The 25822-nt window shown below is 48.0% G+C and overlaps 1 protein-coding gene across 1 annotated transcript in view; it reads left to right on the forward strand.

The window, feature by feature from the left end:
* Nucleotides 1-25822, forward strand: part of TSPAN15 (tetraspanin 15) — a 48491-nt gene that overhangs the window by 15349 nt on the left and 7320 nt on the right. Inside the window, 3 exon segments of the mRNA XM_006181171.3 lie at nt 12759-12944; nt 14223-14297; nt 24639-24734. Of these exon segments, the coding sequence (XP_006181233.1) occupies nt 12759-12944; nt 14223-14297; nt 24639-24734 (357 nt within the window).

The raw sequence follows: 25822 nt of genomic DNA on the forward strand, positions 1-25822 counted from the left end.
CTCGACTATCCTCACTGCTTTTGATTTCTTTGCAGATGTACAGAACATCAGCGTTCTGGATTTGCTTTATGGTTTCCTCATAGTGAGGTTCAGGCCACACATTTCCTGCACAGGGGATGAGGTGGGAGGCACGAGAGACCACGTTATGAGGCGTGTGATGCCCGGCCACCCTGCTGCTGGCCATGCCACACTTGACCACCCGCCCTCTCCAGTGTAATGTGCATTTCCCCATGATGACAGGTGCGTAAGCTGTGGGGTGACACTAGGGACTGTGTGAATATTCTGTTTGGTAAAATAACTTTTGAAAGCGAATCTGCGCGTGTGACTCCCTGTTTAAATTATTTCAGTGATTTTCCTATTTCAGCTTCAAAATATATATAGTCTGCCTGCTTCTTTCAGCCTTCACATGCCCACCCTGGTCCAGGCCACCGTCACCCAACATCTAGGTTACTGCAGTAAATTCCTGACTCTTCTGCCTCCATGCCTCCTTCCCCCCAGTTCTCAGCACAGTAGTTGGAGTAACTCATTTAAAAATCAAAGTCAGATCAGATCACTCCACTGCAAACTTGTAGTGCCTTCCACCCACTCAGAGTGAAAGTCAGCATCCTCTCAGTGGCTTAAAAGTTTCCATCTGATCTGCCACCGTCGCCCTTGCCCTCTCTCCTCGCCCCCTTTCCCTACCTCCATCACGCTGTGGCAGTTATCCCTTGAACACGTGGGCACATTCCAAGGTCTTGGTAGCTGCTTGGATATTCGTCCGTCCGTGTATCCACGTGGATGGGGGAGAGCCCTCCCCTGCTTCAAGTCTTCACTCCAAAACCGCTTTCCCTGGCTGTGCTATTTAAAATGCCAGCCCCCTCTTTCAGCCTCCCTGGCCTCCTTTCCTGTTTCTGTCTTCACAGCACTTATAACCAAGATATACCATATGCTTTTCTTGTTTGTTTCTCCCCAATTAGAACATGAGCTCCACCAAAGCTGAGACTTTTGTGTTTGGTTGGTTTGCCACTATAGATGAGCCCCACTCCCCACCCCTCACCCCGTTCCTGAAACAGCTGCTCTCCAAGTGTGCTCCAAGGATCTTTGGTGAGGGGACCCTTTCCAGGAGTCTGTGAAGTTGACCATCTTCATGATGATTCTGGGATGCAGTTTGCTTTCCTGCTCTCATTCTCTCAGGGGTGTCCAGTGGAGAATTTCAAGGACACATGATGGTGCTGTGGCAGCGGACTGAGGGAGGAGCAGCTTCAAGAATCCAGCTCTTCTCATCAGCCTGACATTAACATTTGCAAAAATGTAAAGTCCATACCTCTCTTCCCCCCTCAATTTTTTTTCATGTGTGGCATTTTTAACAAAAAATTATGCTATTTATGTTAACATGTAAATCTATTATTATTATTTCTAAGTGAGTTAATAAATATTTGAAATATGTCTATTTTAGTTTCTTATATAGTAAATAGTTGAGAAATTTGATCCCTAAAAAAAGCTCTATGGTCCTCAAAAGTTTTTAAGAGTGGAAAGGAATCTGAGACCAAAATCTTTGAGAACCACACAGCCTCTCAGTAAAGCGATAATAAATGAATGAAGTTCTTGGTTGAACCTGAGACACCTTGCCTTGGTGGTCTGATTCTGCTGGCTTCCCTAGCCTCCTCCTCTCCCCACTCTGCCTGTCCTTGGCTTCAGCTGTGCTGACCTGCTGTCCTCATGGCACCTTCATGGGCATCTGAAACCCCTTGTCCACTTTAACAATTCTTGCTTGTCCATTTTGTGCATCAAATAGACTCAGTTCAAACATCACCTCCTCCAGGAAGCTTTCCTTGATCTTGCCAGCCTTGCCCATTATTTCGTGTCTCCTCTTCTCTAGCCCCTCTACACACTCAATTACCTCTACCCCAGTGTTTCTCCAACTCTGCTCCATTTGCTGGTGTGGAGATGTGTCTTACCAGACTGAGCTTCGTGAGGCAGAAACTAGGCCTTACCTTTTTATTCCCAGTGCTTGGTATGTACTAAGTGCTTAATAAATATATGTTAAATCAGTAAGTGTTGTCTTGGAATTTAGAATAGGGACTCCCCTTCCCCTGATTTATCCTTGGACCAAAGTGCCTCTAAAAGGGAAACGGTTTCTGGCATCTGATTTGAATCTTAAAATGTCAGGGTTATCTTTACTGGGGAAGGAAAAGTAGCATTTATTGAGTACCTGCTGGGTGCCAGGAATTTTTGGATGGTGTCTTGCTTCAGGGGCATCAAAGTTCATTAGTCCACTGTGAACTGGCTTGGGCTCTAATCACTTTCCATATGGCTTCCATGGGGAGAGTGTGGTTTGGGAGCTAGGCCACCAAGCGTCCTGTGAACTTTTGGGACTAACGCATCTGCATCATAGGTGCAGACTGTGAAATTGTTGAGGCCAAGGATGACGGTATGTGTGTTGCTGGGTCCTGCCACCACGCCCTGCATGCAGTTGGTAATAAATACCTGGAATGATCTATTCAGTGTGCATAGTTAATACTATAAATATCACTACCAGTGAGGGGTCCCCATTGGTGATTTCATAGGTGATCATAAATAGAGATCTCAAGAGCTGGGGTGATCCAGGAAGGCTTCCCAGGGGAGGAGGGCTTTGTGCTGAGCTTTGGAGGATGGATATTAGCCCCTTTTGGTCTTGTTCCAAAAAACAGTTGGTCTTCTTTCCACAGCTGCTGTGGGAGGCAGTGCTTGGAGGTGTGTACTTTGATAAGGGTTGGGTAGGAAAGTCATCTTTGCTCCTTGTAAAAACCTTTCTCATGCAGAAATGTGACATCTCCTGGCCAGGTGGGAAAGCAGGGGTGGGCCCATGGAGGAAGACTCAGTAGAGGAGAAGACTTTGGACCAGCCAGTCCGCTGATGGCTGGGGTCCTAGGAAGGGCTTTCTGGGCGTGAGTTTCCGAGGACTCCTGGAGGAGTGAAGGGTTTCTAGGGCTTGTGGCCAAACACCTCCCTTTGGAGCAGGGAAATTGAGGTCCAGAGAGGGGAAAGGACTTGCCCAAGGTCACGTGGGGGTTAGTGACAGAGCTGGCATTAAAGTTCAGGCTCCCTTCCCCTCCCCCATACGCCCCCTCAGTGCTCCTTCCAATGTGTGATGCTGCCTCCTTTTTCCTTTTGCCCTTTGACCTCTTCGAGGTCATGAGCCCATGGAGTGGGGGCAGTTCACATTCTTTAAGGCCAGGCACTGACACTTGTGCTCTGATTGTCTCCTCCGCCTTCCCATCGTAGTTCAGGGGCAAAGGGCTCTGTTCAGATGTGGGATTTTGTGCAAAGAATGAACCAAGGGCCACAAAAGCAATTTGATTCATTTTTCTTATCTGTGAAACTACATCTGACATTAGAAGCAAAAAACATGAAACAATTAGTAAGCCATATCATTGCCAAAATTGTGTAGAGACAGCCCTTAATTTATATCTGCCCAGCTCAGCCAGGTGTCACCTGGGAAAAGGCAGTCCTGGCTGTGGGGCCTCACTGCCTTCTGTACGTGCTGCTGAAATTTCCTTTGTCTCCCCACTCCTCCCCATGCCCGCTCCCCTACTGCCTACTCCCTTTCAAGCGGCTCCCTCTTTTACTCTGACACTCTTCTTAGCAGCCCAGGGGTCAGGGAGAGATGGGATCATGGGAGGCCCCACCTTCCTCCCCATTCCCTGAAATTCCTCTTGCCCTCACTTTGGGTCCTGCAAGGGTGACTTATGCAGTCTTAGGGAAAAATGGGCAATGCCTGGCCCAGTTCCTGGTGGGCAGGTGTGGGCTCTGAAAGGCTGCTGGGACCTGAACTGGAAGCTGTTGTCTGAAACAAAATCCCCTTGTCACCTCTGTGAGCATGTGTCTCCTTCTAAAGGGTCTGAGGGTGGGGGAGACCTGGGCCGTCTTACTCCGGCCAGCGGCCTGCAGCTCTGAGCAGTGGGGCCTTAGCCAACCCAGCCAGAGACAGAAGGGAGGGGAGACTAGTGATTTGGCACAGAGTGTATTCCTGAGTGTACCCTAGCAGGAAGCACCCCACCCCACATAGCTCTTCATCCCTGGAGTCCCCAAGCCCATAACCCAGAATCCCAGTCCCCATTCCCTATTCCTAGCCTCTCAGCTAGAGCTCCAACCCTAAGCCCAGGGTGCTGTCTGCAGGGCCTGAGCTGGGGGACTTCTGTCCCTACTGTCAGGGCCAGATGTTCTGGGAGCCTCTGTTCTGGCTGGCCTCTGGCAAATGAGTCAGCCTGGCCTAGGGGCTGGCCTGGGGCCCACCCGGGCTGAGATCTGGGAAAATAATCACCCAGATGCCTTGGGAATACAGCAGCTCTGAGAGGTGGGCTCTGACTCTCTTGGTTCAGACACAGGGAAGGTGGAGAGAAGGAGGGGGTCCAAAGAGTGAAGAGGAAAGAAAACCGGGGAGAAGAGTGTGTTGGGTGGAGGAGATATACTCTAGACTTTCCTTTGCCTCTTGGCCGTTTTTTGTGGTTTTCATATTAACCAGGTAAGTCAGTTTATCCTTAAGCCTTGAAGGGCTCTATTCTGGACCAGGAACATCAGTTTCTTCTTTGGGCTTATAGGCAGCTAGAGCAAGATCATTTCTCAGGTTCATTCCTCTAGCAGATTTATCTGGCCAGTCCCTGTGCTGATGGAGCATCCAGGGTGTGAGGTCAAGCTCCTGTGCATCCTTCAGCTCCAATGGACCTTCTCTGATTTCCCAGGAGGCAGTGACTGCTGGGCCTCTTGTCTCAGAATATCCTTACCAGCTGTTTGTTACACTACTCCCCTTCTTCCTCCCCCAAACCTCTTCCCAAAGAGAGTCTGGGCTCTGTCAGCTCTTAGCCCCAGTGCTTCGTATGTTTATGCTGGTTCTTGATTAGAAATTCCATTCTGCCTATGCTGGGTTGAGTAGCTGGGGTTTGCAAACCTCCCAGCTTAGCTCTTTTACAGCCTGGAATGTGCTGTGTACATGTGGAGTCTTTTTTTTTTTTTTTTTTTTAAAGAAAAAAAAAATTTTAAGCCATAGGAATGTGGAAGATCATCTAGGGAGAAAGTGGCAAGACAGACCCGTAAAAACTTCACAATATAGAGAACAGGCAACATGTGGGAGCCTTTTAAATCAAGCTTTTGTAACTGTTGGTGACAGGAGGGGTAGCAAGCAGACTGGTGTGTCCACTTTGCTTCTTAGCAAGATTTGTTTTCCAAAGGCCATGTTTCCCACCCTGAGCCTAGCTGAAAGGCCAACTTGGGAAATACTTCCTGAAGTCTCTCCCCACATTTGTCTAGACAGCTGTGGAAATGCTGGAAGGAGGTGGAGAACGTTGTTATTAGAGAAGTCATAGTAAAGGTGATGTAAATAAAGAAGGAATAAACCACGCACATGGGCAGGAAGTCCTGATAAAGATGTCAGTTCTCCCCAAAGGGATCAGATTCAGTGCACTTCCAGTCAAACCTCGGCAGATTTCTTCATGGAACTTGGTAAGATGATTCTAAAATGTATACACAAGAGTCAGGTCCGAGGATAACCAGGACACTTTCGAAGAAGACAAGAAGGAGGGACGTGGCCTAGCAGATGCCACGATGTGTTATAGAATTATAGTCACTACAATGGGAAGGCTTGTTTAGGGACAGACTGACAGATGGAAGAGATAGGGAGCCAGAAACAGACCTGGCATGTGTGGAACCTTAGTGTTTGACAGCAGGGTCATAGCAGATCAGTGGGGACAGGAGGCCTGGTTAATAAATGGTGCTTATTACAGTCCAAACAAAAGCAGGCCGTGTCAAAGAATGTCATGGACCAAGGATTACAATTGTTATCTGCACTTCATGTCCAGTTTATTTGTTTGTTTTTGTTTTAAAGAAAGTCCAGGGTCAGGGCAGAGCTGGCAAATTATCAGTGACAAGGACCAAGAACAAGCTTTTTTGCCGGCAGTAGGAGGCAGTCCCTGCTGCTTCTTCCAGGGCTGTCTTTGCTTTGGGTTTGGGAAGAACCCCCCCAATTCCTGAAGCATGGGCTGTGGGGAGTTAGTGCTAGGGCCAGGTCAGTGGCACCAGGGTCTAGGGCCCCAGAGCTTAGAATACTGCCCTGTAGTCCTGAAGGTGGGTCTGGCACGCTCCCTGGAAACAGAATGAGCCCTGTATCAGTCTGGGTTGGGGCCCTGAATCTCGTCTGTCCTGCTTTCCTTAGGGTCAAGAGGGTTGGGACAACAGGAACTGAGTTGTCTCGGGGACAGTGGGAGAAGGGATTGTTTTCTCCTGAATGAAGCCAGTGAATAGGAACTGAACTTCCTCTAGCTAGTGGCAGGATGATAAGGGCACATGATTTTTTTTGTTGTTGAAGTATAGTCAGTTTACAGTGTGTCAATTTCTGGTGTACAGCATAATGTTTCAGTCATATATGTAAATACATATGTTTTTTTTCATATTCTTTTTCATTATAGGTTACTTTAAGATACTGAATATAATTCCCTGTGCTATACAGTAGAAACTTGTTTATCTGTTTAATGTATAGTAGTTAGCATCTGCAAATCTCTACTCCCAATTTATCTCTTCCCACTTACTTCCCCCACTGGTAACCATAGTTTGTTTTCTGTGAGTCTGTTTCTGTTTTGTAAATAAATTCATTTGTGTCTTTTTTTTTTTAGATTCCACATATAAGTGATATCATATGGTATTTTTCTTTCTCTTTCTGACTTACTTCACTTAGAATGACATTCTCCAGGTCCATCCATGTTGCAGCAAATGGCATTATTTTATTCTTTTTTATGGCTGAGTAGTATTCCATTGTATAAATATACCACAGCTTCTTTATCCAGTCCTCTGTTGATAGGACATTTAGGTTGTTTCCATGTCTTGCCTATTATATATATGAACATTGGGATGCATGTATCTTTTCAAATTAGAGTTCCCTCCAGTATATGCCTAGGAGTAGGATTGGTGGGTCATATGGTAAGTCTATTTTTAGTTTTTTGAGGAATCTCCATACTGTTTTCCATAATGGCTGCACCAAACTACATTCCAACCGGCAGTGTAGGAGGGTTCCCTTTTCTCCACACTCTCTCCAGCATTTATCATCTGTGGATCTTTTAATGATGGCCATTCTGACTCGTGTGAGGTGATCCCTCATTGTAGTTTTGATTTGCATTTCTCTGGTAATTAGCGATACTGAACAGTTTTCTCAAGAGCACATGACTTTTTAATAAGAGTGGTCTCTACCTTCAGAAAGGAGCAAGGTGAGCGTGGTAAGGTGTAGCATCCAACGAGAGATGCTTTAGAGCTGTGCTGTTCAATATGGTGGCCATCAGCTACACGTGGTCAAGTATAAACTAATTTAAATGAAGTAAAATTAAAAATTCAGGTCCCCAAGCACACAAGCCACATTTCAAGAGCTCGCTAGCCACACTCGGCTAGTGGCTACCATATTGGACGTTACCTTCATCACAGAACGGCTGTTGGCAGCACTGCTGTGCTATTGGCATGTTTGTATTTTGCAAAGACCTTTCAGACCAGTTCTCAGTCCCAGGTCGAAATGGAAGGCCCATCTGGTAGCCTCAGTGGCAGGCCAGACAGATTTTGGTTATGCATCCTGACTCTGCCTCTCATATGTTCTGTGTCACTTAACCTCACTGAGTCTGGTCTGTAAAATGCAAGTGGCTGTTTCTCAGATGTGTGAGGGAGTATGACGGTCAAGGGAGACGACGCTAGTGTAGCGCTTTGCAGGATGCTGGTGCAGCATCATCACTCCATACATGGCAGTGAGCTTTATTTACTATTTATGAAAAGTGAGGCTCAGAGAGGGGAAGTGACATGGCCAAGGGCACCAAGCTAATAATTGAAGGCACAGAATGCCAGCTCCCATCTATTATCCTGCGTCCGCTGCTCCTTCCAGCCCTGTCTGTGCTGAAGAGAAGCTGGTGCAGAGTGCGGGGGGGGGGGGGGGGGGTTAGCCCAGGGCTAGACAGGATCAGCCTGGGGCAGAAAAGCTGATGGGCATGAAGTCCAGGGATTTCTTGACCGCATGCAGGGACCCTGCTAGCCCCATCTTATTTCAAGTCTCTCTCAGGCCTTGGAGTTTAGCTATTTCCCACATTCTTTCAAACTAGAAACTCAGGAAAGTGCTTTGTTTGGGCCACACAGAGCCCTGGAGCATTGAGTGCCCCATCAGATGGCACCAGACTGAGGAAGTTCTTGGGGCCTTCCAGGAAACACTGGCTCCTCCAGGAAGCCAGTGCTGCCTTTCTGACATTCCCTTTCTCCCCCTCAGTTTTGTTCAAATTCCCAGAGCCCTCCCCATGGGAGGGGTTGCATATGCTTCCTGTAGACCTGAGGTTCTTCCCTTTTTTCATGCCAGGAACATTGCAGTTAGAGGTTAACAAAAGTAAAGGTTGACTTTTTTCTCCATCCACAGTTTAGAAACTCCTGAATTCCATCCATCAAGCCATAGAGATCATTTCTAACCTGTCAATCTCTGCTCCCCCGCCCAGACTTAGCCCATGTCTAGTCTTGTGACCCTTTGTGACCCCAAGACCTGAAACACAATAGGTGCCTGGTATGTGCCATTGGGGGTGAAAATAGCCCTTGCAGGTTCCCTGTAAGTGCAGACTTGTCCCAGCTGGGGGTGAGCCAGCCAGACCTGTGACCAGATGCTTCCCGAAGGCAGAGATGCAGGTGCCAGAATGCCTCACAGGACCTTCTGCTTCCCAGCAGCTGCATGAAGCTGGGTCTCAGCCCGAGAAGGAGGAAGCCAGTTCTAGGTTGCAGGGCTCAGAGGGGACCTTCGGCCCTGATTCACAATGGGCAACAGGGCTCCCATGCAGCCTGTTGAAGATGCCAGAAGCCTGGGGCTCTGGGCCTGGCCCATGGGCCTATGGGCTGCCAGCAGCATGTTCTTTCCCTCTTTGGCCCCAAATGGGCATGGCCATGTGCTCCCCACCCCCAGCCACATTTAGCTGAAGCTGTCCTGCTTGACAAATGGGCCATTTGCTTCCTGCGCTGGAGCTGGAATGGCTGGCTGCCCAATGAGAGGCTATAATTAGCAGAGAAGAGTGGATGGGATTGCACATTAGTATTGACAGTTAATTTTATGCTCACATGGAAACATAAACTGATGTCATCAGAGATGTAAATATCATTTGGAAATCTTGAAGTTCCCAAGAAGGGGACGCCAGCCTCTGCTTATGCCTGCTGCCCCTCAAACACTTGAATGAGGAGCCCAGATCAGTGGACCCTGTGTGGGGAGCTGTCTCAGGGGCTGCCTGCTGGCTGCTGGGAAGGCTGGGGTCGCAGCGCCTCCAGCTGGACCAGAAAGAACAGGCCTGTGATGGCTCAGTTCACAGTGGTGGAGGAGTCTGGAGCTTTGGGTCTGCATTTGCCGCAGAAGCTTTCCTCTAGCTTTAGTGGTCTGGGAATATTGCAAGGCTGACTAGTGAGGAAAATGCGATCTTTTGTCATGGGAGGGACATCAGACCAAAGGAAGTTTTGTTTCCTGCCAGCAAGGCTGTTCTGGAGTGGGTCCCAGGGCTCTGGGGAACTTATAAAAATAAAAGAAGCCACTGACTGCCTTTATGAAGAGGGCTGGGGTCAGTTCTGCTTGGAATTGAGGCCAATGACAGCTCTGGTGTTTTGGAGATGGTTTCCAAAGCAGGGTACCTGAAACCAGAAGCATAGCCTCAGGCAAGAATGGGGGTGGGTGGGGGTCAGGGCTAGGGAAGACATCAGGGCCTGTATACGTCCTGCCCAAGAACTTTTTTTTTTTTTTTTTTTACAACAAGGAACATAGAACTCTCAAAAGTATACAGAATTGATCTGAAAATATTGTTGGTTCAGTGACAACATGAGAATTACACTTTTCATCGATATAGAAGATAAAACCCCGCCTCTGTTGCCCTCAAGTACACCTTGTCCTTGTGTATTGACTGCTCTCCCTGCCTGGGCTGTGAAGATGTCACTTCTCTGTAGGGTTCCTTTTTAATCACCGTCCCCAGCTCGCGGGTGGAAGGATCTCTGGGCTCTGTATCTAGTTCAGGGTTAGGGTTGAGTGAGTGATTCCTTGTAAATGCAATAATTCAGAAGAGGGGTGGTAGATCTGGCTCTTTAAAGCTGCTGGCCCCTGTTCTTGGAGGACCCTCAGGGCACAGGCTGGTCTTGAGCAATGATTCACCATGTTCTGGGTTTTGGAGCATGAACTGACCAAATAGTTCTGGTTAATTTTTCTCTATCACAGGTATATTTTATTTCCTGTGTTTACCATTTTCCTGTAGAGGACTCTGTGCGTGTGTGTCCTGCCTTATAAATTTAAACATTTTTCCAAGTGGGTAATTTTGATGACATTTCACTCATAGTTTTCCTGATATGGCCAACTTGTTACTAAGTGGCTGAGTTTGTCGTGCCTTTAGCACCTCTTGGCCTGTGTGCATTGGGAAGGCATTCCTTTTAGACTGGGGAAGAGGTCCTCAGTCATCCCAGATTATCCTTTCAAACCAAGGGGAATGGCACTTAGCTGTGAAGTACAGCAGAGCACTGGACCCCTGGAGGATGGCTTCCCGGTAATCCCCTGTTATCCCGTGTTTCTAAGTGAGCTTGGTCTATTTGACTTTTGGCATCTCCACCGCTTGTCAAAGCTTAGGGGAAGCAGGCACTTCCCTTTACCCAGGACAGTCCGGGCGCTCTTTAGAAGGCAGTCTAGATCTACATGGAAGGCACATTGTAACCAATTTAAGGCTGGGTAGACCAGGAGTAATGGCAGGAGAGGCCTCCTCAGTGTCCTGGATGTTGACTCTGGGTAGCTCTGCTCATGGCATATCTTGCCCACATCTTGTCTGTAGTATCCCTCATTTCCTATACTCAGACCTTCGCTGATAGCACCACGGCTTCCAATTACTCTCCTACTCTGCCTTCCGCTCTGTGGAGAAGTCCAGTGTATCTGACGATTTGTCCCAGCCCTCAGGAATGTGTGGCCCAGAAAGTCAGAGTCCTTGGACAGGCAGGAGGCGGGGTAGACAACATCGGACTCAAACCCAAGGGGGTCTATTGGGAAGCGCAGCTTGCATCTGTTCAGCAGACGTTGATTGTAAATACCAGCTGTGTTTCCTAAATGTCAGGACCATTCTGGGTGCTGGGATGCCCAAAACAGTCAAAAAAATCTCTCCTGGGATGGAGCTTATGTTCTTGTGGGACAATTGAAAAATAAAAGAAAAAAGTAGTTATGTTAAATATTGGCAAGTACAAAGAGAGAACATAAAATGGGGAAATGGGAGAGGAACTTTTTAAAAATAAGATTGCCCTGAAGGCCTCACTGAGCAGGTGACAATTAAGCAAAGGCAGGAAGGAGGTAAGGTAGTGAACCATGTGGAGATCAGGAGGAACAGAATTCTAGACAGTGGGAATAACCTGTGCAAAGGCCCCGGGGTAGCACATTTAGTGTGTTCAACCAGCAGTGAGGAGGCTAGTGCAGCTAAGCCAAAGTGAGGAAGAGCAGGGGGAGTGAGAAGTGGGAGTGAGCTCAGACAGGCTGTGTAGGCCTGTAGGCTGTGATTAGGGTTGGGGCTTTTACTCTCAGTACACAGAGAACCAGCCTGCTCTGATTAGGTTTTGCCTGGTCACTCTGGTATGGAGAACTGGCTGAAGGGGGCCAGTTAGAAGACTTTTGTAGGATCCCAGGGCAATGTGGCCGTGTAGCCCAAACTCGTCTGAGGGTTAGAGGTGGTGTCTGCTAATAAAGCTCTACAAAGATTTAGTAGGAGAGTTTTCAGACTGAGAACTAGAAAGGGATCCCCCAAGGGCTTTTTTGCCAGGTTTTTCCTGCTGAGCTCTTACAGTGGTCACCTTTCCACTGCTAGGGGAGTTGGTGATGAGGAATTCGACTTAAAAAAACCCCTCAAAATCCCTCCTGCTCCAAATTTTGGCCCTCCCGATGGTCATCCTGAAGACGAATTCCATGTTTATGGTGCTGAGTGAAATGCCAACCCCCCTGAGCAGTTCTGAAACTTCCCACGGTGACCTGCCTGTGTGATACATATCCCAGCGGCCCCTGGCTTCCACGTTTATAGTGTTTCCACTTTCCTTATCTCACTAAGGCCTTGCAAAAACCTGTGGGGTGAGCAGGGCAGAAATGACAGTCTTTATACCCATTTTTCAGATGAGAACACAGACTCATGTGGTCCAGTGCCTGTTTGAGGCCCAGGGTTAGCAAGTGGGAGAGCTGGGACTCAGATCAGGTTCTTTGACCCTCTAACTAGTGGCATTTCCCCTGACTCACCAATACTTTCTCTAAAGCAGCATTTCAAAACAGGGTCTAGGGCTTGCTAGGGTCAGTTTGCTAGGGCTGCAAAGTACTGCAGGGTGGGTGGCTTAAAAACAGGAATTTATTGTCTCATGGTTCTGGAGGCTGGAAGTCCAAGATCAGGGTGTTGGCAGAGTTGGGTTTGTAGGTGGCTATCTTCTCCATGTGTCTTCACATGGCTTCTGGCTGTGTGTCTGTGTCCTAATCCTTTCTTAGAAGGACAATGTTTATATTGGATTAAAGCCTAGTTATTTTAATTTAATTACCTCTTTAAAGGCTCAGTCTGTAAGTACAGTCCCATTCTGAGGTACTGAGGGTTAGGACTTCACCATGTGAATTTGGGGGGAACACAATTCATCCCATAACAGGTCCCCTTACATCTGGTCGTTTGAGGTGAGCCCCTCATTGGAGGCGCCGTAGCCCTCAGATGAACCCTTTGTAGAAAAGTCAAGCGACTGCCAGTCCTTCTCCTCTCTCACTCGTTGCTTTCTTGCTGCAGCTGATAGGCGGCCTGATCCTGTCGGTGGGGATCTATGCAGAGGTGGAGAGGCAGAAATACAAAACCCTGGAAAGTGCCTTTCTGGCCCCAGCTATCATCCTCATCCTCCTGGGGGTCATCATGTTCATCGTGTCCTTCATCGGCGTGCTGGCTTCCCTCCGTGACAACCTGTGCCTTCTCCAGGCGGTGAGTCGGTCCCAGGTACCCCTCAGCTGGTGGTAATGGGGAGGGGTGATACTTGGACGCCCCAGGAGATCTGGAAGGACGGCCCTAGGCCCTGAGGCAGCCGGGCTTTTTCAGTCCTTGCCTCAAACTAGCTCTGCTAGAGGGTTTTCTGGATCAGCCTGCCTGTCCACAGTGGCCCAAGGGTGCCTGGGCCACCGCCACTTCTGCATATAAAAGCTGATTTGAATACTATTCCTACTTCAACCCTGCATTGATTTGGACTGTCAGTTGGAAGTGGGAGAAACCACACTCAAATGAGAGCAAGCAAAACCAAGAAAAGTTGTTGCTGGTGAGTCATTAGCTCATATAACCAGCAATCCCACACTGGGTCCAGGGGTTCAAACAGCACCCTTGGGCTCTCTCTCACCACCTCTCAGCTGGACGCTGGGTGCTGTCCTCAGGCTCTCTTTGTGATGGTCGTCAGCAGCCTCAGGCCAACAGTCCTTATAACTCTTGATCCCAGGGAGTCTTTCCTGGCAACTCTGGCCAAAGTCCTAGGACTCTGATGGGCCTGCTTTGGCCAAGTATTTGTCCTGGGCTCAGGGGTGGGGTCAACCCCACCTGCCCCCCTCCCCTGCCTTACTGCCTGGGTGAGGGATGGCTCCCCAGAGTCGGGGGTACCGGGTAGGGGATCCATTCATTCGGCACCCATGTGTGTGTTTGACCTCATTGTCCCCCTCACACGGGAAGCCCCTGAAAGCCCCTATGAGCAGGGTCCTGGTGCTGCCTGAGGCTGGAAGTTGTTGACATCAGTTTGGACAATGCCCGTTTCTATGATAAAGGTTGGGGGTTGTTATCCTCTAAGCCTCAGACATCCTCTCATCTATTCTGGGGGTCTGGGAGGCCATTTCTGAGGGGCCCTGTGGCAGAAATGGAAATGCTGCCCCAGCCTTCCATCCAGCCACGCCTGTCCCCTCTGGGTCGGTCAGAGTGAGGGCCAGAGCGCCTTGATGTGGGGGGTCGGGGGAGGGGTTGTGTTTTTCCACCTAGATCCTGCTGAGGACCCCTGGGACAAACCTCAGTAACAATCTGGATGAGACAGCTGAGTCACTTTTCCTGAGCACTGGCTCCAGCGACAGACTTTCCCGGAAATGTCGGTCCGCATCCTGTATCCTCACAGGAGGAAGGGCTGAAAGGCCTAGGAGCCTAAGAGCTCTGACAAAGATAATTCTCCTTGTGCTTCACCTCAGAGCAGATGGCACTCCCCCTCTAGGTGAATCTCTGAATTTTGTTTTCCAGTTTATGTACATCCTTGGAATTTGCCTCATAATCGAGCTCATAGGTGGCGTGGTGGCCTTGATCTTCCGGAACCAGGTGGGCCTGTGGTGCATTTATCCACCATGTGTATGCTGGGCACCCCCTTGTGTGTACCCTGGGCTGCAGACTAGGGGTGCGACACAGAGCTGGGCAGATAATCCCTTGCAGAGCATCCATTCTGCTGGGGAGGCGGGCACTGAACAGATAAACCAGAGAACAAGAGAACAAAACAGGCTGATAGCAGAGGGGGTTGCGGGGGAGGATATTAATGAAAAGGAGCCAACCAGCTAAGGCTCAGAGGGACAGATGTCCAGGCAGAGGGAACCACTGAGGCAGAAGGGAGCTTGGCAGGTTTGTACAGTGTGGAGTTTGCTTGGCTGAAGCAGGTAAGTAACAGGGAGGGAGGAGAAGGCGAAGTTGGAAGGTCTGGCCAGGGCAAATCACCTACAGCCTTGGAATTGTTTTCTAAAGGCAACAGGAAGCCTCTGGAGGGTTTTGTGCTGGGAAATGTGATGTGATCTGACTCATGTTTTACTTGCTGCTGAGTGGAGAGTGGACAGTAGGAAGACCAGCTGTGGGTGAGCCTTAGCCACAGGCCTGTCTAAACCCTTGGAATCCAGGGATATTCTTCCTGTTTTATGAGCCCCAGGAGAGGGTAGGGAAGATTCCCATAATGTCAAAGGAGTAATTGAGGCGCAGAGAGGTTAAGAAGCCTTCCTAAGAGCACACAGCAAGACAGAGGCAGCTCAGGGATGCTTTCCAACCTAGTCTTTTTTTTTTCAGTTCTTTTTTCCTTCCCCCATGCCCAGCTTTATTAAGGTATAATTGACAAATAAAATGGCAATATATTTCAACTGTACAATGTGATGACTTGATATATGTATACATTGTGAAAGGATTACCAAGTTCATGAACACATCTGTCACCTTGAATTAACTTTTCTTTTTTTTTTTTTTTTTTGTGAGAATGCTTAAGGTCTATTCTCTTAGGAAATTTCAAATATATAATACCGCATTATTAACTATAGTCAGCATGCTGTACATTAGATCATCAGAACTTATTCATCTTGTAGCTGGGAGTTTGTACCATTGACCAATATCTCCTTATTTCTCCCATCCCCAATCCCTGGCAATTATTTTTCTATTCTCTGGTTCTATGAGTTTGAATTTTTTTTTTTTAGATTCCACATATAAGTGATACTTACCGTATAGTATTTATCTCTCTCTGTCTGGCTTATTTCACTTAGCATAAGACCCTCGAGTTTCATCTATGTTGTTGTAAATGGCAGGTTTTCTTGCTTTTTAATGACTGAATAATATTCCATCTCACACACACACACACACACACACACACACACACACACACACAATGGAGACCATATATTTATCTATATCTCACATTTTCTTTATCCAGTCATCTGTTGATACACACTTAGGTTGTTTCTATATCTTGGCTATTGTGGCTATTGCTGCAATGAACATGGGAATTCTTTTCATGGCAGATAGCTCTTTGGACTAGCAATTTCATTTCCTTTGGATATATATCCAGAAGTGGGATTGCTGGATCATATGGTAGTTAGATTTTTAATATTTTGAGAAATCATCATACTGTTTTCCATAATGGTTGTACCAATATGCATTTCCACCAACAATGTACAAAGATCCCTTTTTCTCCTCACCAATATTAATCTCTTGTTTTTTGCTAATAGACATTCTAACAGGTGTGAAGTGGTTTTGGCTTGCATTTCCCTGATGTTTAGTGATACTGAGCATCTTTTCGTACATGTGTGGGCCATTTGTATGTCTTCTTTGGAAAAATATCTATTCAAGTCCTCTGCCCATTTTTTACCCTTGACAAACAGGGGTTTGAACTATTCTTGTGTTTGAACCCACTTACACACAGATTTTTTCTAATAAATATATTACCTGCTTTTTCACTTTACAGATTTTTTTTTAAATTCAAGTATAGTCAGTTTACAATGTTGTGTCAATTTCTGGTGTACAGCACACATTTTACAGATCTTTAAATTAACTAGACATGGGGAAAAGTTTATGTTGGATTAGAGATCAAAATATATGAAATCAAAAGAACTAGGGTTTGAGTCCTAATTCTGTCAAAATCGTTTCAGCTTCCTGCCCTTGAGTGAGTTACTTATCAATTCCTTTGTTTTTGAGGAAGAGATAATAGTATGCAGATTTTTTACTGTGTGGGGATCAGCACCCCAACCCCTCTGCTGTTCAAGGGTCAGCTGTATTTGTCTTTTTACTATTGAGTTGTAAGGATTCCTTATATATTTTGGATATTAACCTCTTATCAGATTATGGTTTACAAATATTTTCCCCCATTTCATAGTTTGCCTTTTTACTTTTTTGATTATTTTCGTTGCTGTGCAAAAACTTTTTAGTTTGATGTCGTTCCACTTATTTACTGTAGACAACGTTGCCTGTACCTTTGATGTCAGATCTACACAAATCACTGCCAGGACCAATGTCAAGGAGTTTTTCCCTATGTTTTCTTCCATGAGTTTTACAATGCCAGGTCTTACAATTAAGTCTTACATTCATTTCGAGTTGATTTTTGTGTATCGTGTAAGATAAGTGTCCAATTTCATTCTTTTGCATGTGGATTTCCAGTTTTTTCAACACCATTTATTAAAGATACTATCTTTTTTCCCCATTGTATATTCGTGGTATCTTTGCTGAAAATTAGCTGGCCATATATATGCGAGTTTATTTCCAGGCACTCTATTCTGTTCCAATGATCTATGTGTCTGTTTTTATGTCAATACCATGCTGTTTTAATAACTATTGCTTTGTCATATCGAAGTCAGAAAACATGCTGCCTCCAGCTTTGTGCTTCTTGCTCCAGATTGCTTTGGCTATTTGGGGTTTGTTGTGGTTCCATATGAATTTTAGAATATTTTTCTGTTTCTCTGAAAGATGCCATTTGAATTTTGATACAGATTGCATTAAATCTGTAGATTGCTTTGGGTAGTGTAGACATTTTAATAATAATCTTCCAATCCATGAATAAAGGATATTTTTCCATTTATTTGTGTCATCTTTTAATTTCTTTGATCAGTGTTTTATAGTTTTTAGTGACAGATCTTTCACTTCCTTGATTAAATTTATCCCTAAGAATTTTATTCTTTTTGATGCTATTGTAAATGGGATTGCTCTGTTAATTTCTTTTATGTATAGTTCATTGGTAGTGTATAGATATGCAACTGATTTTTTAATGTTGATTTTTGTATCCTGTAACTTTACTGAATTCCTTTATTAGTTTTAACAGTTTGGTTTGTTTGTTTGTTCATTTGCTTGTTTTTGCTGGAGTCTTTAGAATTTCCTATATATGAGATCATATCATCTGCAAATGGACAATTTTACTTTTTCTCCTCTGACTTGGATGCCTTTTCTTTCTTCTTCTAGCCTAATTGCTCTGGCTAGGACTTTCAGTACTATGTTGAATAAATTGGTGAGAGTGGGCACCTTGTTTCTTCCTGATCTAAAAGCTTTTCCTCTGAGTATGATGTTAGCTGTGGGCTTGTCATATATGGTCTTTATTATGTTGAGGTGCATTTTTTCTATACTTAATTTGTTGAGAATTCTTATTAGGAAAGGCTGTTGAATTTTGTCAAATGCTTTTTCTGCATCTTTTGAGATGATCATATGATTTTTATCCTGCATTTTATTAATGTGGTGTATTACATTGATTTTGTGTATAGTGAACCATCCTTGCATCCTAGGGATAAATCCCATGTAATCCCAGTGTCTGATCTTTTTAATGAGCTATTGAATTTGGTTTGCTAATATTTCGCTGAGAATTTTTGCATCTACATTCATGAGGGACATTAGCCAGTAATTTTCTTTTCTTGCAGTGTCCTTTTTTGGACCTCATAAAAGTGTTTGGAAGTGTTCTCTCCTCTTCAGTTTTTTGGAAGAGTTTGAGAAGGATTGGCATTAATTCTTCTTTAAATGTTTGTGCGAATTCACCAGTGAAGCCATCTGGCTTTGGACTTTTCTTTATTAGGAGACTTGACTACCGATTCAATCTCCTTACTCGTTATTGGTCTGTTCAGTTTGTCTATTTCTTCATGTTTCAGTCCTGGTAGGTTGTATGTTTCTAGGAATTTATCCCTTTCTTCTAGGTTGTCCAGTCTTCTGGTGTATAATTGTTCATAGTATTCTCTTATGATCCCTTGTAATTCTGTAATATCAGTTGTAATGTTTCATCTTTCATTTCTGATTTTATTTATTTGAATCTTCTCTTTTTAGTCGGGCTAACGGTTTGTCAATCTTGTTTATCTTATTCAAAAAGCCAACTCCTAGTTTTGTTGATCTTTTCTATCACCTTTCTATTTCATTTATTTCCATTCTGATTTTTGTTGTTTCCTTCCTTCTAATAACTTTGGGCTTAGTTTCTTCTTCTTTTTCTAGCTCCTTGAGGTATAAAGTTAGGTTGTTTATTTGAGATCTTTCTTTTTTTTCCCTTAATGTAGGTATTTATTGCTATAAACTTCCCTCTTAGAACTGCTTTTGCTGCATCTCATAAATTTTGGTATGTTGTGTATCCATTTTCTTTTGTCTCAAGATATTTTTAAATTTCCCTTTGATTTCTTCTTTGACCCATTGGTTGTTTTCCCAATCCAGTCTTGCTACCTGTTCCTCCTTTTTCCTGTTTTTTACTTTTCAGACCATCTGCTCTGAGCTGGCACATCCAGGATATTGGCTCATTTTTCAGCAGCCTTGAGGGGACACAGATGTTTATTCCATTTGCCCATGGGGAAGCTTTTCTGTGCAGCCAGCAGGACTCCTGGCCGGCCCACAGCTTTCCAGAGTTGTGGGTCAGTGCTCTCCTGCCTGGAGTCGGGGTCCAGGCCATGGTCAGCAGCATCAGTGGTTTTAATAAACAATCTCCTAAATGAACAGCAGTTCTGGTGTCTAGGGTGCTTTCACAGAGGCAAGATGACTTATTTTCCAGTGCCTGGTAGATCAACAGGGGCCATGATACCACTCCTTTCTAGGAAGAGAGCTGAGCCCAGATGAAACCTCCAGGGACCCTTAGTCATCACACCTGAGGATGCCATGAGCCTGAGGTCAGGGGTGAGAGTTCCCAGTTATTCCCAAACCCCAAGGGTACCACGGAGTGAAGTGTGTTCCTTCCCCTTGGATAGGGTGTCCCCTCATGGGGCCCTGTCAGGGAAGGGTCTTGGTGTGCAGCCCAGAAAGGACCCTCACCCTCAGGGCTCTCAGCTCTTTGGAGGCTCATGATGGGCTGGGCTCTCATACACTTGTGATACATAATTCAAAAAATTTAAAAATGAGATACAGAACTCAGTAAGTGCAATAGGAGTTCTATAATAAGGGAAAAAATCGGCCTGGAAAAATGTGGAAGAAATAGAAATATTAACATATTAAGTCACATTTCCTCTGAGGGATGGGACTAGGGTGATATTTATTTTCTCCTTTATATTTTCTCCCTAGCTCCCAATTTTCTTTTTATTTTTTTAATAATCAAAGGGAAAAGTACCATATAAAGGAAAATAATGTCCCTGCCAGCTGTAATGCCACGAGATTTTGTAAAACAAGAGATGGGCCCATGGTGAGGACAGGGAAGGAGCAGCCTGGCTGTTGACAGTGGCAGGAAGGGGCAGCATCTGGTGGAGGAAGCTGAGGCACAGTCAAAGGCAGTTTCCAGGAGGAGATGAGTCCCTAGTTCCAGTTTTTCTCACCAAGAGGAGAAGACAGATTCCTCTGAGCCACAACTTAGCAGGTTCAGTCTGTAGCCCCGCAGGCTGCCTCTTAACTCTGAGAATCCACTTGTGGTGACAAATGAGGACAAATCATCAGGCTAGTGATTTTATACAGTGTTCTCAGGAAGGTGCACAGACCATGGCCACTGCCAGGCAGCGAAAGATAAACAGACTTCTGGGTGTAAAGAAGAAATTCTCCATCAACTGCTGAGCATGGGCAAGGTTTCTGCTTGAGGCGTGACCCAGCAGTCAGACTGAAGCGGCTTCTCTGCTTGTGCAGGGTCAAGTGGCCGCGCACTGGGGAGCTGCGCACAGAGCTGGTGGCCCCGATGGCCTGGGCATTAGAAGCAGAAGTGCAGTGCCCTGACCCCAGCAGTGGGTGGAGACCCTGAATGGCCTCCACGGCTGTCTGGGTCTCATTGCTCTTGACCTCCCATCACCCCGGCTTCTTCTGGCCCTCCCTTCAGGGTGTCTGGGGTGTGTTCTCACCAGGCAGAATGGAGCAGGGATACCCAGAGGGCACTGGGCTGTACCTGGTACGTCTGTACCTATCCCCGGCCTCCTTCCCTCTGCCATCAGGGTGGAGGTGAGGAGCGGCCTCTTTCCTGGCCTTGACCAGAGAGTGCCATGGTCATACCCAGTGCCAGGCCAGGGAACAGTAGACAGCACCCAGCCTGTTTATTTTACCTTGGCACTGCCCCTAGCTGGCTCTGGGCATGACCATGAGCTCAGGGCAGGGAGAAAGGAGACAGCATGGCCTGCTTGGCTGAGCACCTGAGCATATATATCCTTCCCACCTAAAGCAAAGCAGAGAAAGTTCTGTGCTGATGTGGACAGACTCCCATGGCTGGTGCCCCCCACTGTGGACAGCTGTTTGGGAGCGAGAGCTGGAACCCCAAATACCTGAGAAACTGAAGCATAGCCCTCCCCCACCATGGGGATTCATCCTGTGACTTCCCGCCTGGTCTGAGGAAGAGTCTGACAAATATCCTAGAGAACCTTGCAGTGTTCGCACCTCCTTTCTCACTCCCTGGGCTCCTCTCAAGCTTTAGTTGTCTGATAGGGTCCATCTCAGGACTGGGGTCTGGAGGCAACGAGGATAAGCCCCCACCTTCTGGGGGTGCGGAGGGAGCCCGAGATGCTGGCTTAGCCTTGGGCACTAAGGGAGGAAGGAAGTCCTAAGCTGAGCGCCCACTTCTGCGTTATGAGAACCGAGCTGGCATTGGTTCCGGCTGAGCTGCCAGCTATGGGGCCTCCCCGGCGGGGGCCTCAGAAGCTGATATGGAAGCAAAGGAAGCCGGCTGGCAGCTTGCAGGAAACTGGGACAGCTTTGTCCCCAGAGGCCTCGGGGGAGGCTCCGACTGCTGACCTTTCTCCTCCTCCCTTCCTGCTTCTCGGCCTCCCATCCTGGGGGAGCTACTATCACATGCCGCCCGCCCCCTCCAGTCCCTCATCCATTTGACAACACTCCAAAGCCTCTACCAAGAGCAGTGATGCACAGGCTTCAGACAGCTTTCAAAGTAGATTTAAAGAAAGAACTAGAAAGGGCAGTTCTTTGTAGCTTGAGTCTGGTGGCGTGAACAATGTGCTCTGAAAATCCTGTGGCCTTTGATGTTTGCTTACTCTTTGCTTAATTTAGCACAGGCTGCATGGCCTCCGAGGCCATGCCAGCCATTTGTGAAAGGTGGTTTTCGAGTCCTCATTCGAGCTGCCCCTGCAGCGTGACCTGGTTTAGAGCAGGGTGAGGGTGGTGCTGGGTCCTGCTGCACTCCCACAGGGCATGTCCGCCGAGTGGCTCCCCCAGTCCCTAAGAACATTGTGGAATATCGCATAGCACTTTATGGTTAATTACAGTTAATCAATGAACTGTACAATCCCTACCCTTCTCTGACAGGAACCACCCAAACATTGTACATATCTCCCCGGTATGTGAGTGCACACTCGCACACATACTCACACACACACTCAGACACACACACACAGTGCCAAAAATGGCAGCACACAAGTGCAAGAGCCAGCACCACCCAAAGAGATCTCTGATGGGAACTGGGGGGCAGCTGCCGCCCTTGGACCCTGGGACCATCCGTTCTTCCTGTCCATTCTGAGAGGGCTCCAGCAGGGCCTCCCTTCCCTGCGGGGGCCCCACTCAGCTAACCAGATGAAGGCCTGATTTTTCACAAAGGCCTCTTTTGGAGTCAGCGCCTTTGGAAAATGCTCAGAGACGGAGATGGTTTGGGGAGGGAGGTCAGGGCTGCTCACCAAAGAGGGAGGGAGAGCCTTTCCCCTTTGGGCCACTGAGTGTCCCTTCTGCCCTGTTTCTTCCTCTCTGCCCTGTGGCTCCTGCCCTCATCCCACCCTCTCTCCAAAAAGCATGTGACCCACTGGGAGGGCTGACCCAGTGGAGGAGCTGGGAGGTGGCCAATGGGCTGGGGTAGGTGGACCAGGACTGTTTGCCGTGTCTTGAACGTAGAAGTTACCTCCCCGACAGCTGTGGCCCTAGACATGGCCCTGACCTTGGTCTTCACCCTCTGCACCTCAGTTCAGCCAAGGGCCTCTTACAACATGCCATTTAATGTTGTAAGCTCATTCCCTTGCCCTACCCTGGGTGACAGACCGATCCACCTGTTGTCCTGTTTCTGAGACAACCCCAACCATGCTCACCTGGCCGGCCTGCCCTTGATCACCCAGAGGCGCAGGCACCCAAGGCTGGAAAGGCTGCAGGACCTGGGGACTTCTGGGAAGGGTGGGCCTGAAGCCAGGTGGGTCCTTGCTCTTCCAGGTCATGTGGCCAGCAAGCAGCTCTTCCTCTGAGCCCCTGTTGCCAGGATCCAGTGCTGGACCCGGGCAGGGCTGAGGGCTGTCTCACATGGGAAGGGGGCTGGCCTGGTGTCTCCTGAGGCTGTGTGAGATCGTGCTCATCTCCCAGGTCTGCTCCGGAGCACTGATTATTGTCAGCAGAGGGTTTTCCTTCTGGCCCCAGAGGCAGGTTTCCCTGAGCCAGTCTCTCATCACCTTGGCTCTGAGCAGTGTGTTAATGTCAGGAAGGAGGTGGCTGTCCCATCCTTTGTTCCTCTCTTCCTGATATTGGAGATGGTTTGGGGAGATGACCCCACACTGAACCTTGGGTTCTTATCTTGGCTTTGTAGAGTGTATCAGGCCGGGAGTTTGACACCTTGGTCCCAGCATCTCTCTGCTAGTGATCAGTGAGGTAATCTTGGACAAGTCACGTCACCTCTTTGGGCTGCAGGGTGTTTGTACTAGGTATCAGGCCTGGAGCTGACTCTTGGTCAAGACTTGGGCCTTGATTTCCCTTGGGATTAGCCATTTTCCACTGATGACATGATAGGTATGAAATAGTACTGTAAGGTATGTGTCTCCTAGGAGAAAGAAAGATCTGTAAGAATGATACCAGATATTACTGTGTGCCTGGCGTCTTGCTAAACACTTCTGTAGTTTTAGTTTGTTTGACTCTCAAACCCTCCAAGGCAGAGGATTATTGTCCCCATTCTGCAGGGGAGGAAATGGGGGCCTGGAAGTTTAGTGAAGTTCTGGAGGCCCGTGTGGCATTGGGGACTGTTCTTGACCATGAGGCTTGACAGCCTCTCTCAGCCTAGTTTTTGATTTTCGGAGCTTGAAGATGTTTTTAAAGATAGGCCTACAGGGTTGGTTCACAAGTGGGAAACTGAGTCCCAGAGATGGGGAGTAGCTGTGATGGGGCCTGCAGTGGCAGGGTGGGGCCTGGAACCCAGGGCCCCGTTGTCCCTGTGTACCCCGAGGGTGCCTCCCCCGGGGATCGTCTGGCTCCAGAGCCCAGAATGCACCCTTTGTGCCAGCACAATCTCTGATGATACACGGGCCTCCCTGCTCTGAAAGCCCCGATTGTCACCATGAGCGTGGAGCTGGGCTGCCCACACTCCCGCCCCATCCCTTCCCCCTGTGGGGCCTTTTGTGCTCCTGGATCTCAGCACAACAGCCGGGCTGTTGATCCAGAAGGCCCAGCGTGACTGGGAGAGGGCAGCATGCCAGCGCTCTTCCCGGTGGGAATTGTCCCAGCCTGAGAGGGAGGTGGCCCTGTCGTCTGGGCAAGGGCACTGCAGTGATGGAGAGAGGCCCAGCAGGAAGTCAAGGGACCTGGTTTCCAGTTCTGGCTGGAACCCTAACCAGAGCTGACACCTGCTCAGTGACCCAGGGAGAGTCAAGCTCCCTCTCTGGGCCTCTATCTGTAAAACAACAGCTTGGATAGGAGAGAAGATGGAGAGGAGGTCTGGAGGGCAAAAAGAGGCTTCCAGCACAGGTCTGTCTTTGGCAGTAGAAGGAGCTACCAGGCCAGGAACCTGCACAGCTGAGTTCCAGCCCTGGGCTAGCTGCTTTGGGACAGTGAACCCCAGGCAAGGCCTCACCCTCTCAGGGTCTGGGTTGTCTAATCTGTAAAGGAAATGGGGTGAATCATTCCTGCCTCAGATGGGCCCTAGGGTGCGTAGGCAGGGAGGTTGTGGATGGGGATGGAGGCAGTGCTCCGTGCAGGTAGGGGCGGGGCTACCTGGGCACATGAGCACTCATTCTGGTTCAGTCTTGACTTCCGGGAAATCTTGGGTTGGACTCTAGGGTTGTGTGGTCCTCTTCATCTGTAATTTTTGTCTAAATAGACCATCGACTTTCTGAATGACAACATTCGGAGAGGAATCGAGAACTACTATGACGATCTGGACTTCAAAAACATCATGGACTTTGTTCAGAAGGAGGTGAGCCAGGAGCTTTGGGTCAGAGATCTGCCTCCCATGCCCTTTGCCCCCCATTTAGGACTGTACTCAAGAGGGTGGGGTGAGGAGTCAGGTGGCTCATCCATTCATAAAGCAGGTAGCTGGCCAGGTTGGGAGGCAAGTGTGGGCCAAGAATAGGGGTGCCAGGGTCTGACCTTGTCAAATCTCCCCGTTCTCTGCACATGTGCCTGGCCCAGGATATTCCTGTCCTACCCGTCCCTCTCCAGTTACACAGACCCTCCCTCAAAAAAAGAACACGGTCAGGTGTAGCTGCAAGCCACCTTACAGTGTCTCAGGGTGGGTGCCCTTCTCCAGTGGGCAAAAATCCTCTTTCTTTGAGGTGGCAGTGACCTCCAAGCCTCTTCAGAGTCCCCTCTGTCAAGTCCCTTCAATGGCGGGGAGCCTTCGTCCCTTGCCAAGTCAAGGACAGCCCTGATGGGGAGAGAGCTCTTCCCCGATCCCATTTCTCCCTCCATTGGGGAACAGAACAAGACGTCTCTTCCTCCACGACACTTCTTTGAATGTGATGATGGTCATTTTGAGATGTCGTCCACCTTGCCCAGGGTCCACCCAGGTCTGTGGCTGTGATACTAATAGCAGTTGCAAGGCTAGCCGCTGCCCTCAGGGGCTTCTACACATGAATCTCACTTAGTCCTGAGCCTCAGGCTCAGCTGCGTTAGGGGGATACTCATGGGCCCTTCCTCTTGGCATTGTTGAGAGTGCCTTGACTTATTTCAGAGGTGCTGGGCACGTGATGAGACTTAAGTCAGTATCAGCTGTGGTGATCATCATCCTCATGTCCTCCTAGGTGAGGACAAGCAGAGTTCGAGGGCCGAGGGCCCACTCAGCTCTGGCAGTGCTTCCTGGGACATGACCTCAGGGTATCAGCTGGCCTGGTCCCCTGTGCTAGCCCTCTGTGGGGACCAACATCTCACCACACCCAGGGCCACCCGTAGTGGCCACTCCCTTGGCTCAGGCCTCTGCTGCAGTCATAACAGGTGCAGCCTCTGGGAGGCCCTTCTCTGCCAAGGATGTGCCTGCCAGCTCGGGTCATCTGGTGGAGCAAGATG

Source organism: Camelus ferus, chromosome 11, assembly GCF_009834535.1.
Source record: "Camelus ferus isolate YT-003-E chromosome 11, BCGSAC_Cfer_1.0, whole genome shotgun sequence".
NCBI lineage: Eukaryota > Metazoa > Chordata > Mammalia > Artiodactyla > Camelidae > Camelus > Camelus ferus.